Source organism: Paramormyrops kingsleyae, chromosome 9, assembly GCF_048594095.1.
Source record: "Paramormyrops kingsleyae isolate MSU_618 chromosome 9, PKINGS_0.4, whole genome shotgun sequence".
NCBI classification, from domain to species: domain Eukaryota; kingdom Metazoa; phylum Chordata; class Actinopteri; order Osteoglossiformes; family Mormyridae; genus Paramormyrops; species Paramormyrops kingsleyae.
The window spans coordinates 3,243,250-3,256,473 of NC_132805.1; the positions used below are offsets into that span (position 1 = coordinate 3,243,250).

The following is a 13,224-nucleotide window of genomic DNA, read 5'->3' on the forward strand; positions in this document are numbered from 1 at the left end:
TTAAGGATCTGCCGGCTAGACTTTTTTTTAATTATATTACCTAAATTAAGGATTAAATTCAGTCTTACTGTGCTCAACAAATATTTTGTCTTTCAGTAAATTGGTTTATCCATGGAATTCTGGCTAAAGGTTGGAAATGTAAGCGTAAATGCTGGAAATATGCAGACAAATATGCCATTGGTGAAAATGCACTATTTAGTGCAAATAATCACATATGGATTAATCATCTATCAAAACAAAACTATGGGCAATTACTCCTGAGTGGTTCCCCAAAGGCCCTTTGGTTTAAAGTACATTCAAAATAAGCATAAATCACCAATCCATTTTCTAACTGTTTATCCAATACAGGGACAGAGGAGAGCAGCGTTTCCTAATCTGCTCCTCCGGGACCCACAGATAGTCCACGTTTTCGCTCCCTCCCAGCTCCCGGTAGGAAAAATGTGGACTGTCCGGCAGGGAGTTTGGAGGGAGCAAAAACATGGACCGAATGCGGGTCCCTGAGGAGCAGATTTGGAAACACCGATTCCGGGTGACCCGTTTACATATCTGTACAGTATGTGTTTGGACTTGGGGGAACCATGAAAGAATGTGCAAATCGCACACAAAGAGAGCAAGATGCACACCTGCAAGTACAAGGCAGAAGTACAACCCACTGAGTCACCAATAACTATTTATTCATTCATTTCCTGCACCCGCTTATCCTATACAGGGATGTGGGGGTCCCCAGCCTATCCTGGGGGCTATGGGCACCAGACAGGGAATAACCCAGGGTGGGGCGCCAACCCACCGCAGGGCACGCACACCACCGGCACCTCCAGCTTACCTTACAGCATGTTTGTGGACTGTGGGGGGAAACCAGAGAACCCAGAGGAAATCCCACGAGAACACGGGGAGAACATGGGTTCAGCGTCATGGGGCGGCATTTGTGGGCTATGCCCTCTAAATAAGCCCCCAAATGCCACCCAGCAAGAACACTGTATTTTATTTTATTTTTATAAAAGTGTTCATCCTACATTAAATAAGCCAGGTCCCTCCCAGGGGTGTGGCCACAGATCACATGCTTCTCCAACCCCAACAGCGTTAACCATGGCTAACAGCCCTCTAGGAAAATCTTGGGCCCACCTATCAGATCTGTCCCGGCGCCGACACAGGGACACCGCAGACCCAGGTCACCAGAGGTGTGAGGCAACTGCACAAACCACAGCACCACTGTGCTAACACCCAGCACAGGAAGTAAGGACAATAAAATAAAATAAATGTTGTGTACCCACATTCAAGTTTGTCTTCGGGTCGTCCGCCTTCCAACAGGGACAAGTAACATACGATGTCTTTCAGTTTGACTGTGTCCAGGGAATTCATCCTCAGCAACTGAGGGACCTTCTGAGGAGTGCAATTACCTTTGATGAGTTTGATACCTGAGAAATAATAAAAAAGCACTTTAATATGCATTAGCAACCTTTAAACCACAGTAGGAGCAAATGTAATTTATTTTACACTGCAGTAGTGACAAAATAGATTGAATGCCCTATTATTTCTGGGGGTGGGGGGCAAAAATCCTGCAGTCATTAAACATACCCCCTGGGGACCTTCCAACAGAGTATGGCAGTATGACTTAAAAGACAGCAGTTTAAAAAACACTCCATCACACTGTCAATGGTGTTAGTATAAAGGCTTTCAGAAGTATTTTACCCCAATGTTTGAACCCATGATTAAATCGCTATGTGATGTCTGATCTCTGCCATACAGCAGTAATAAGTCTGATTTAGCACTGCTCTGTTGATCCTAAAATCTGCCACTTACTGCTCAGACATACTGTAGATCAGTGTTTCTCAGCCCAGAGCCCCAGACGGCCTGCATTGTTGCTCTCTCTCCCAGCTCCTAGCTCCTGGGACAGAGCAAACCTGTGGACCTTCTGGGTGTCGCTGAGGACTGGTTTAATAAGCACTGCTACATCACGGGCATAACATTCAGTCTTTATATCAGAAGGCGTAATTCAGGATCCCATATCAGTAGGAAGAGAAGTATAGTTTTGACAGTTGTCAAATGGTAGATAATTACCAGTGACTTTCGACCTATCGGGAGTGGATGGACTGGGTTTGGCGGCCTTGTCACTGAACGACAGGAAGAGCTGCTGACAGAAGGCCTCCGTGAGCTCGTTCTCCAAGAAGGTCGTCATGAAGAGCTTGAAGCCTTCGAAGTCGATGTCCTTAAGAAGACATCGGAAAGTGCCCATTTTAAAGTGCACGTGACGCAAGGTTTAGCAGGTGACGCATTGAATCACACGAAGTGCATTACGGTACCTGATTGAGTATGTCCTGCTTCTACGTAGCATTTGGTAAAGGAAGGTAAGAAGTTTGATGAATGACAGGAAGCAGAAGTATGACTATGTTGTATGGAAGTATATCTAATATCCAGTTAAGTAGTTGTTGTATCTGCTGAGACACTTTTGTTTGAGTTGTTTAGAACGGATGCACCATGGCAACTTGACAAAAACCCTTTATTTATTATAGCGGCCATTTTATTAGATATACATTCTGCTCCTCTAACCAGCAAACTGCAGCTGCAGCCGAACATTCAGCCCACAGAAGGGTGGAGAGGTGTGGCTATTGTTTGGCTAAAAATTGGAACAGCTAAGACGTGAAATGCCAGTGAATGCGGCGTGACTGCTGATGCCAGACCCAGCACCTCAGGAGTGGCCGTTGTCCTGCGATTTTCACAAGCTGCAACATCTATAGTTTACAGGCAATGGCGTGATGAACAAAAAATATCCAGAATGCCCAGATTTGTTACAGGCAGCCGGAAGGCCATGGGTGTGAAAATATCACACTGAATATCAGTGATTGCAGGAAGGCTTCTCTGAACACACACCTCATCCACCCTTGAACTGCATCTGGAGGCCAAGTTGGGTCCCACCCAGCACAGGTTATGTGTATCTAATGGCCAGTGGTTGTATAATTTTTTTACATAATTAATCAAATCACCAATTTTACCAACAGCTATAATTCAAGGTGTTTCCAAATCAAGAAATGTTACGTGGTTCACAGTACCCGCCAAATAAGTAATCCATTGACAGCCAGATTAAGTTAAAGATGGCATATTACCTCCTCTGGATTGTACTTGGCCAGCAGTCCATCACCGTAAAATTCCTGCAGAACATCCTTCAGCTTTTTGGTGGAATCTAAATACAAACAGTGTCAATACATTACCTTCTACAAAGGAGAGCAGGTAGTTGAAGAACATTTCAGAGGTTCAATTTGACCATATGAACACTTTAAATGTTATTTAACTCTTCAGCAGCTGGGAGTGAAGGTCTACTGTATGCCAGATGAAGGATGGTTTTTGAGGGAACTGAGACAAAGACTAAAATGACAACAGGCTAAAAGCCAAGAACGAGTGCTTGATGAGAAGGGCCAATGACACGAGGGACCGATCGAGCGGCGAAAGGAGGAGGATCATATGTGGATATGCGGAAGAGCGACAGGCGGGTGACAGTTTGACGGTCTGACGCATAGCAGACTCCAGACGTGTGACCATCAGCAGGCAGTTACAATGGCAGCTCTGTGAAGGCTGGTCTACACACCCTCACCCTCATATCTGGAGAATTACACAGCATGTGCTATATGGTTATTAACGCTTTACAGAAAAATGCCAGAAACACTTTGAAATTTCAATGCATTATTTACAGGGACTAGTGTGGAATACCAGTGAAATGCTTCATGTGATTCATGGCTTAATTCATGCTTATTATGAAAAATAATTACAAAGCAGAGAGCGAGCGAGAGAGAGAAAGAGAGAGAGCAGGTTGAGGACTGAGAGTGGAAGAAAGCCTTCAGTCACTCCTCCAGGGATGGCAAGTTTCCTAACCTGCTGGTACCTCAGCGAAACCCAGACGGCTCAGAGAAACACTATTACATAGACGCCCTTTCATTCGGTCTCCAGCATGGAGACGATCAGGGGCAGCTTGACGGCTGCTGTCAGACAGCTGTACGGTGCGGCAGCAATGCACAGAGCAATCAGTGTGAGCAACGTTACGGCCAAGTTAAACACGCCTCTCGCCTCTTCTGGGTTTCACCGTAACTGCAGTACCGTAAGTGCTTTGCAGGCGGCCCCTTGAGGTCCAGTCATAAAGAGCCAAGAGCAACTCATGTAATTACGGAAAGGATAGAAGGGATAAGTGTACACAAATAGTGTAAGACAGATTATACATATATCAATTGGATTTTCGGTTTGAGGCAGCAATTTGTATTGTTTAGGAATTAACCCCCAGGTAGGTTAAACATTTAATGGGAACCAGCAACTGATGTCTGATACATCCAATGGAAATTCTGTGTAGCTGTTATTTCAATTCAAGTTAGTTCAATTGAATTAAAATCAGTTTATTGTCATTTAATTTCTGGAATGTACAGCTACATGAAAGGCTTGACTGTGCGGTCATAGTACTGCACGCACGCTAGGCCCTGACCAGCACATCGTTTGGCCAATTACAGTGGCCATTACTAAGGCTCCATAAAGCTGTTGGATTGGACAGAAATCCCACCCATAAGGCTCTGATAATGTCTCCGTGAACGTTTGTGATGAGAAAAGAAGCTATTTTAATAGAGAAAATGCTGACACTACATATAACTCCCTAAATAACTGAAAAATAGGTATAAAAAACCCAAAAAACTGTACAACAAAAGGCTTTCACACTCCTTACAATCTATTTCAGTTTCAAAGACAAAAATATTTTATCTGTTGTGCCCTTGAACATATGTGAACATATGTGTCTATTTCAGTTTCGGCTAGCCCGAGGAAAGTTTTGATTGGGTAGAAAAAAAAGTACTTTTTATGTTCTGAAGAGACACCCTTATAAAGGTATGAGATTTCACAAAGCCATGAGTAAGAGAAGAGCATCTGAGGAAAGTCACACTCTGAGAGTAAGAGAAGAGCATCTGAGGAAAGTCACACTCCGAGAGTAAGAGAAGAGCATCTGAGGAAAGTCACACTCCGAGAGTAAGAGAAGAGCATCTGAGGAAAGTCACACTTACACTGTGCATACTCCTGGAGCTGGGAGAACTCCGCCGGACTCAGGGTGACCCACTTCTCAGGGTTCGTCATGATGGATGTCTTATCTCACATCGCCTCAGTCCTGCTCCTCTCTGTAACGCAGAAAGAGCCACTGATCTCTCCCCTACGGCGATGGGCGGAGCCCCCAGGCCCGACACGCGAAAGCGCATCACCCAGCGCTTCCCGCCGTCAACCCGGGACTGTTATGTATCCAGGGACAGCCACATAAAGCCATCCGATGACACCTCCCAGTTAAAGATGTTTATCTGCACCTATGGCAGGGGGCCACAGGCCTCTACAATATGTGGTGTTTACCCTTAAAGGTGACAGATAACTGCACAAAATGGCCGTATAACATACCAAGCAGAACACAAAATGGATTCAACTGCAGTCTCCAGTTACAGCTGCAGTGTCAAACAGTGATACCCGCAGTCAGTAAATCACATTTACAAATGTCACATACAGGGGAAAAATAAGGACAGATCCACTGGACGGAATATATCACGTCCGTTAGCACAATCGTAGCCCAACGTGACTCTTTTGTGAAGGGGCTGGGTGCAATAATTAATTTAAAATACCTATATAATAGCGGAGGCCTTAGGGGAGGGGTGTTTTTCTGTTGAAAGCAATACAAAAGATTGTCTGGTATTCATTGGCAGAATATTCACTGTATACACTGCAAGGAATTACAAGTGCAAAGCGAGTATGAAGCTGTTTAACCTCTCGCGTCCCTGCCTAGCGTACCCTAGCGGGCCGGCCGTCTTCCGGGCCCAGCAATGACAATGTTTGATTCTGTAAGAATGTGTAAGAAATGCGATACTAATGTGACGGCTTCGTCATGCTATTTTGTAAACACATGCCGGCGTGTGTACGCTTCAAGGCCAGGCCCACTTGTGATATCCCTCTAGGCGTGTTGTGTTGCTATGGAAACATCCGTCATGGTGAAAGCTGATCCTTTATGACTTTGCTGTGCAAAAAAAATTAAAAATTGTTATGCAATAGTTTTTGTTTTGAGCTAAATGTGATCAATTGTCGCTGATTAACAGTGCAATATGTTATACTGCATATTTATTGATGTAATCCTAGTGAATTTCCATTTTCCAAACTGCCTGTATATAGTTCCAGATGAATCGATAAGGGGGCTGAGTCTTTGGTAGAGGGGGCGATGGCATACTTATATGTAACATAAAAAGTTATTAATGACTTAAGCCAATAAATACACATTTATTTGGGGGGGGGGGGGGGGGGGGGGGCGGCTACAAAACATTTTTAGGGGGGCTAAACCCCCCCTAAAATAAGCCTGACGACAGCCCTGTTTACAGTTTCTATAGTATTCATGTAATACTATGTTTATTGTTGTGTTAAATATTTATGTTTGTATGTATGTATGTATGTTGTTTATGTCATTATGGAGTCTACTAATACATTTCATTGTACTTGTGTAAACCACTTGCACGATGACAAATAAAAATCCTGGAACCTTGATTATGCTCATCATCATTATGAATATTCAATTTAATAATCAGTTACTGTCACTTAGCTTGATAGCTGTCTCAAATATCCAAAGCTATAGTGTACAGCTGGTACTCACAGGTGACAGAATTGTGTCACCCGTCTCTGTGAAGCTCACCGTCCTCCCAAGGTACAGTCTCACCAGTCCCAGATCCTGGTCTCCTTGTCTGCTAAGGGTCTCTGACATCACACCTGGCTTATGCAAGTGTCTCATGTGATTCAGATCTTTTCTTCCCCTTTGTAGTGTAACCCTTGGCTACAAAACCCTCACTCACTCTACAAGATTCTCATACTAAAGGTGCAAAGATGATTCATACGTCTGTCTTTCTTTGCCTCTGTCTGGCTCACTAAAGTTCCCAAATGCAGTATCTTATAGTACGTGTCCCTATTCCTGACATCCACATGTTCACCCTCTTCAAGTAAACACAGTAAACCATGTAGCCATGGGCCAATGCACACGCAAAACACCCAACCAAGGTTACCAAGATCTCCCGAAGAAATGTATCACAAACGGAAGTTCAGGAACTGAACCTGTGAATTGAAATTTCTTTGCTGAAGTTCCAGGAGCTACACTTAAACTGGACTGCAGTGTTTCCAAGGAATGTAAATATACATAAACTGACTGTATTGAACCTGTTAGTTATTGGAATGCCATCATTACTGGCAGAGTCAGGTGACTTGATTCATTTTGTTTGTCTCTCATTAATGTTTGCCAATATAAACTGATATGCTCTGTTCTCTGTCAGCCCTGGTAAACCTGTCCAAACCTAGATGTCCCTGCCCTCTCTTGTTATGGTCTATAAATCCCAAGAGTGTTAATTTTAATTTAATGCTTATTTTGCATCCCAGCACATCCCTGTAAACCCGAAAAGAGGGGGGGGGGGCATGTTTACAGGTTACTCTGTGGTGCATCCCTGTGCTGCATCCCTGTGCTACATGCCTGTGCTACATGCCTGTGCTACATGCCTGTGCTACATCCCTGTGCTACATGCCTGTGCTACATCCCTGTGCTACATGCCTGTGCTAAATGCGCTTCTGTTTGCAAACCTAACCAGAGTGATGCTCACAATGATAAGAATCTTCTCAAGGTAGATGAATATGAAGTCAATTTTTCACCATCAATTCATCTGCATCTTGGTTCTGCCAAATTGCCAGGCCTTGAAGCCTTTCTCTGCCAGATCCAATGCATCTCAGTCATGGTAACTATGTTCCTGAAACACATTTTGAAATAAACAGGACATTTGATTTGTAGCATAACAAACCGCTATGATTGCGTCAGGTGGGGACTGCGAGTATAAAATGGATACAGTTCACTGTATGAAAACATCACTGCATAAACTTTATTTTTTGTGGCATCCCCATAAAAGTACAAAAAAAAATACTGTTTATTCAGAATCACTCTATTGCTTGAATCTCCTAAGATAAGTTCATGGTGAGGACTTATATTCTCCCATTTTCTGTCTTCCTTTGTTCATGTTAGCGATCCCTTTATTTCATCCACCTCTATATTAAAATGGTCTTTTATTGTTTAAGGGAATCCAGTGTTTCCCAGCCTAATTTCCAGTAGGCATAGCTGACTTCTCCACACTATTAATCATATAAATATAGCAGATAATAATGCGGACGGCTGGAGCGCTTGTTAACAATCGGTTACTAAGAGGCTGTAAACTGATCTCATCACAACAAAATATAACCAAGATCAACAGGGAATAGAGATGTTATGGGGTGAAGGTGAGCGATATGAGATGTGTCTGTCCAGCCTGTTCAGGGCTTGGGGCTCCTGCCTTTGCTCATCGCATGCTCAGGTCTGTCTGTGATATTTTCCCCATCCTTCCCAGCCCCAGCCTCATAAAACCAGCTTAACACTGCTAAACTAAAGCTCATAGCCAAAATATGCACATTATATCCTGCACCTTTCAGTCCGAATGGTTCATCCACCAACCACCAACCACCAGGTCGAGAGTTATTATAGTGTATCTCCGGTAACATGTTACATTAACTGCACCTTCATAATGCCTTTATAGTGCTTTCAAAGAACATTCATAAGCAGCATGTAACATCCTAACATACCTTCATAACTTTAATGTATATCAATAGCAAACATTATGTAATTATACCATGGGCGTCGCCGCCATTAAATCTGAGGGGGACGTGGACCCCCCCACCTTTAACATAAAATATTAGTTTTATGCCAGTGTCCCCCCCCCCCACATTCAAAATGCTTCTGATGCCCCTGAATTATACAGCTATGATGTTTGTTGTTAATGTATGTTACAGCTGTCATGTCATGTTATTATGCCATAGTTCATCATGATTTTAAAGGAATCCCCCCCCCCCCACTGGTCATTTTGAACACTACATCTTACCATTGACAGTATCCTGACTGTACAGTAAATGTTTTACTCTGCCCATCCACTCCATGGGACGCTGTCTTAGAGGGCTTTTGGTCACCGGCTCATTCCACCGCGGTGTGCACTACTCAGGGGTCGTTCCTACTCGGGGTCGTTCCTACTCGGGGTCGTTCCTGCCTGCCGCCATCAGACACCACAGTGTCTACTCCTGGCATGCCACCCTCCACCACAGCCGGGACACATCCGGAAGCTGCCCATGTTTGCAATATTCAAAGTTGGGTGCTATCTGGTTTATTATTATTATTATTTTATAGCACATACACAGTCTGTTAATGAATTTTTAATCACATCAATTTATTTCCTTAATGTTCCTTTTCAGGATATTCTGGTGGGTTCTATGTCTGTGCAGCTTATCTTATTTTGCCCTAAATGTTTGTTTGTCTGCACTGTACGTACCTTGCTGCTGTATCCACAAGAATTTCCCCCAGGATCAATTAAATTTATCTCATCTCATCTCATCTCATCTCATCTCATCTCATCTCATCTCATCTCAGCCTCAGCCTCAGCTCAGCTCATCCTATCTTGTCAGTGCATTGTTTTGTGTCACGGTCTAAAAGCATTAATAGCTCTCATATTCTGTAGCCCAGTAGTGACTTGGTCATTCATGCCGCTGAATATTTTACTGGAGTACTTTGGGTTAAGCACCTAGCTGAAGAGTATGGTGAAAGGGCTATCACTGGGACCCTTGACCAGCTAGCTGTCATAGAGGACTCTCGTGTTGGTTATTTTGTGAACTCCTCCTGGAATCGTGACCCACTCCTCCCACCATCTAATTGCCCTCCAAACTAAAAAAGGGAGAAATGCGTTACATCAAATATAACCATTGCGCTTTCCAAGAACTTCGCTTTAGTATATGTCATTAGTCCGCTTTCTCCCCATTCGTTCAGAATATCTCTCGTAAACAAATAAAATACACACCGCTGACTGCCTCTTAAGCTGGGCTTTTGGAGAGAACCGAAGGCAAACAGGTTCTGCTGCTTGAAGGAACGAAACATCACAGCATCAAGGATGAATGCAGTGCCGTACGGGAAAGTAGCTTCACAAACACGGCATGACAAACCCCCCCCCAGCGCCCCCGGGGCAATTTGAAGAAGCAGCAGCAGCAGGTTCGTGTACGAGGGTGACGCCTCTGAAATAATGAAACGGCACAATGTATCTAAGCGGAGGCAGCTTACTGTGGTCCCACCGGATACACAACTAATGAAGCGAACTGCGCTTCAGTTCCAGTGAAAAAGGAGCGGCCGTCCGCACTCGCACAACGGCGACGGAGATCGGCATTCCACTCACCTGCTGTCCAATTAAGGCCGCCGGCGATGTGGTCCGAGGCGCGGCTCAGAGGCAGAGCTCGTACTGGTCTGTGGCTCTGCCCTGACGTCCAGTGTTGACAGGCAGTGCTTTGTTTACAGTGTGTGTCAGAATCCCCAGTGTGCGGCGCCAGATAGAGACGACCACGGCACCTCCTCTGCCAGGCACGTTGTCCGTATGAGTGCGTCCGTGCGAGCGCACGTGTGTTTGTGTGTGTGCGTGTCTGAGGCTGCTGCTGTCTCCTCCGCTCCTGTGAAATGATCGTTTCCCACTCTCATGCTGATGTCACCTGCCCTCCCCACACTCACACACTCCACACCAGGCCCTCTACTCTCATCAGACTGACATCCTAATCTGCGATGCTCCCATTTACCCGCTGCAGCGCGAGCGAAGGCCAGCAATACACTGGGCGTCAGGCTAATCAGCCATGACTCTTAATCAAATCTACGTCAAGGCCGATGTTCCCAAACGTGCCTCGAAAGTGAACTGACGGAGCAGACAAACCTTCCAAAGAAAACAACTTTTGGAGGGGGAGGAATACACCTCAAATTCATACTTAATGTTTACAGCTATTCCACAAACTCGCACAGATCTTGTTCCCATTCAGAACTTCTTAAATAAGCAGAATGTGCAACATGTGTTTTTGAGACATGTCAGTCGTGTAGAATAACCACATATGGAAGATGTTCCAAAAACTATAAATATTCAAATACACGACAATACTACTCTGAGACGCTAACAGCACTACAGCAGCCAAAGGGCTCGGAATTACCCATCCATGCCAATAGAATGTTTTTCAGGCTTAGATGTCAAATATCTTGCCAAACCTCTAAAAGAGAATCAGTGTCACATCTATAAATGACAGATGAGATGTGCAATAAGGACCAACTTATAAAAAAAAGACCTTGTAAAGCATATGCATATTTGCATTTCATATTTGCCAAAGTTTCCCTAAACTGCCAGAATAACTCTTTAAAAGATCTTACCACATATGTGTTAAAATAAAGCAGCCGTTATTCCATCGATGTCACGACATGCAAGTACGGCCGAGCTTTCGAAGGTCTGAACACGCATCAGGAGCCGACGACCTACGTGTGAGCAGACGGTCAGGATGCAGGCCGTGCCAACTGCCGCAAAAGTCTTCAGCCCCTCTTCAAAATCCGTGATCGTGAAAGCTGGGCCCCACGGTTTGTTTACGTCCCTAGAGAAGAGTGTAGAAATACAAAGAATGTTCCGATTTCCAGCTATTCAGCACTTCGCACAAGGGAACACGTAACACAGAGGACCTGTAGAATTAATCAAAAATAATAACACAGAACGTTTGCAGGCATTACCGCCCCAGCCCACACGAGGCTCAGCCTTTGGTGTTCCGGCTGCTCTATTATACCGGAGGGGCGCCCCGATGAATGACAGAAACCGTCATTATGGGGACACAACAAGCTTGCAGTTATATAACTTGCTTCAAGGAAAGAACTGCTCCCGCACAACATTTATAGACCTTGTGGTGTCAGTGGCGGTTGCTTCGCACTGGAAAACCAGTGACAGGAGCGTTGAGGTTTCAAAACTCACGATGGCAACAACTGCCACGCTCTGTCAATCACTGGTCCCGCCTACTGCGGGGAAAAAGGAACCATTTTCTTTCATCACTGCTAATTTTTTATTTTTTTTTGCTGCAAGGCGTAAGCATTTTCCAGACTGGGAGACCATACCCCTTGTCAGAAACCTCAAGCACATGATAAACAGAATATAATGGATTCATTTCTCCAGTGGGAGCATTTTTCATGCAGGGGACCTGGTTGCGTGGATGTGCAGCCGTGGTGTAATTGTCTGGCCTGTGCTATTTATAGAACACTAATGTGTCGATGTCTGACAGAAAAAAAAGAAAAGAAAAAGAACACAGGCAACTGTGCTTGATGGCTGTGCATCTTTCAGTGGAAGAGTGATGTTCTCAGCGATGGGAAGCAGTACAAGGTGTATGGAGCAGATGATTTCAAGAGTGGTGTGAGGCTCAGTGAGTTAAGGCTCAGTGTTCGTGTTTCCTGCAACTGGAAATCCTCTGTGTCAGGCTCAGGCCTTGGCAGAATGATCACATCTCTGTCGGGCTCTTAATCCCCCAGAATCCTTCAGGGACACTTGTTATGTGGCCTGACTCTGTGCTCAGACGCCAACTTTTGCTCTCAACTGTGGATAGGTGTGCACGTGTCTCAAACGACTGCAGGGCGGAATATGTAAAAAGAAGAGTCCCAACGGTAGATTATTGGAGGTGCCCATATTTTTTCCAGAAGGGAGGATAAAGGTTAAAGGTTTATGTTCGTTTTGGTCTCCTCAACAGCAAGCAAATAAGCAATCAATGATGACACAAGCCGTAAGACTGACATGGAGACAAATCAGACTGTGAGTTAGGATGTGTGCAGTGAATGAGAAATAGATAAGCTACAATCTAATGTTTGGATGTTTATGTGCATTGTGTGGTGCTATTTATTCCTGTTCTTAAAAGAGCAACTTCGATAGACAGTGTGTTGTAATGTATTTTTGTTTAAATTTTTTTTTGTTAATTCTTGTTATGTATTTCTCTACCCCAGGAGAGTACAATTTCCAGGAGAACTCCATGCCAAGAAAAAGTCTCTTTGAACAAATTGGACCTTGGGGTCAAGCAGTACCCGACATGCACGGAATTTCTGGATCACTGGACAAGTTATATATACATTCTCTACTTCTTTAAAATCTGCAGCCAAGAAAGCTGGGTTCCATAGTTTGTTTACGTCCCAGAGGAAGGTGCAGACATGTTACGTTTGTTCCGACTGCCTGTCATTCAGGGCTTAAGCATCCTTGGCTCTTGTCAGGTCACTCGTATTGCAGTCTGTCGGATATGTCACTGCTGTCTGTTTCCCTATGAGGCTCTGTGATGTTTTTACCAAAGCACAGCATCCACTATGCCAAGTGAAAAAAG

General features: G+C 44.4%; 1 protein-coding gene across 7 annotated transcripts in view; it reads right to left on the reverse strand.

The window, feature by feature from the left end:
* The window catches only part of dgkb (diacylglycerol kinase, beta), a 58,866-nt gene extending 47,100 nt beyond the window's left edge, over window positions 1-11,766 (reverse strand). Inside the window, exons 1-6 of one of the 7 annotated variants that reach the window (XR_002837014.2) lie at window positions 10,257-11,246; window positions 5,028-5,138; window positions 3,102-3,178; window positions 2,301-2,321; window positions 2,059-2,206; window positions 1,272-1,415 (exon numbers count right to left, since the gene is read on the reverse strand). Coding sequence is in view for 6 of the 7 variants with exons in the window: in XM_023802682.2 (XP_023658450.2) it covers window positions 1,272-1,415; window positions 2,059-2,206; window positions 2,301-2,321; window positions 3,102-3,178; window positions 5,028-5,097 (460 nt within the window). In the remaining variant the exon portion in view is untranslated. The other 6 variants (XM_023802682.2, XM_023802681.2, XM_023802683.2 and 3 more) reach the window with 6 other exon arrangements.
* Window positions 11,767-13,224: the final 1,458 nt, after the last annotated feature.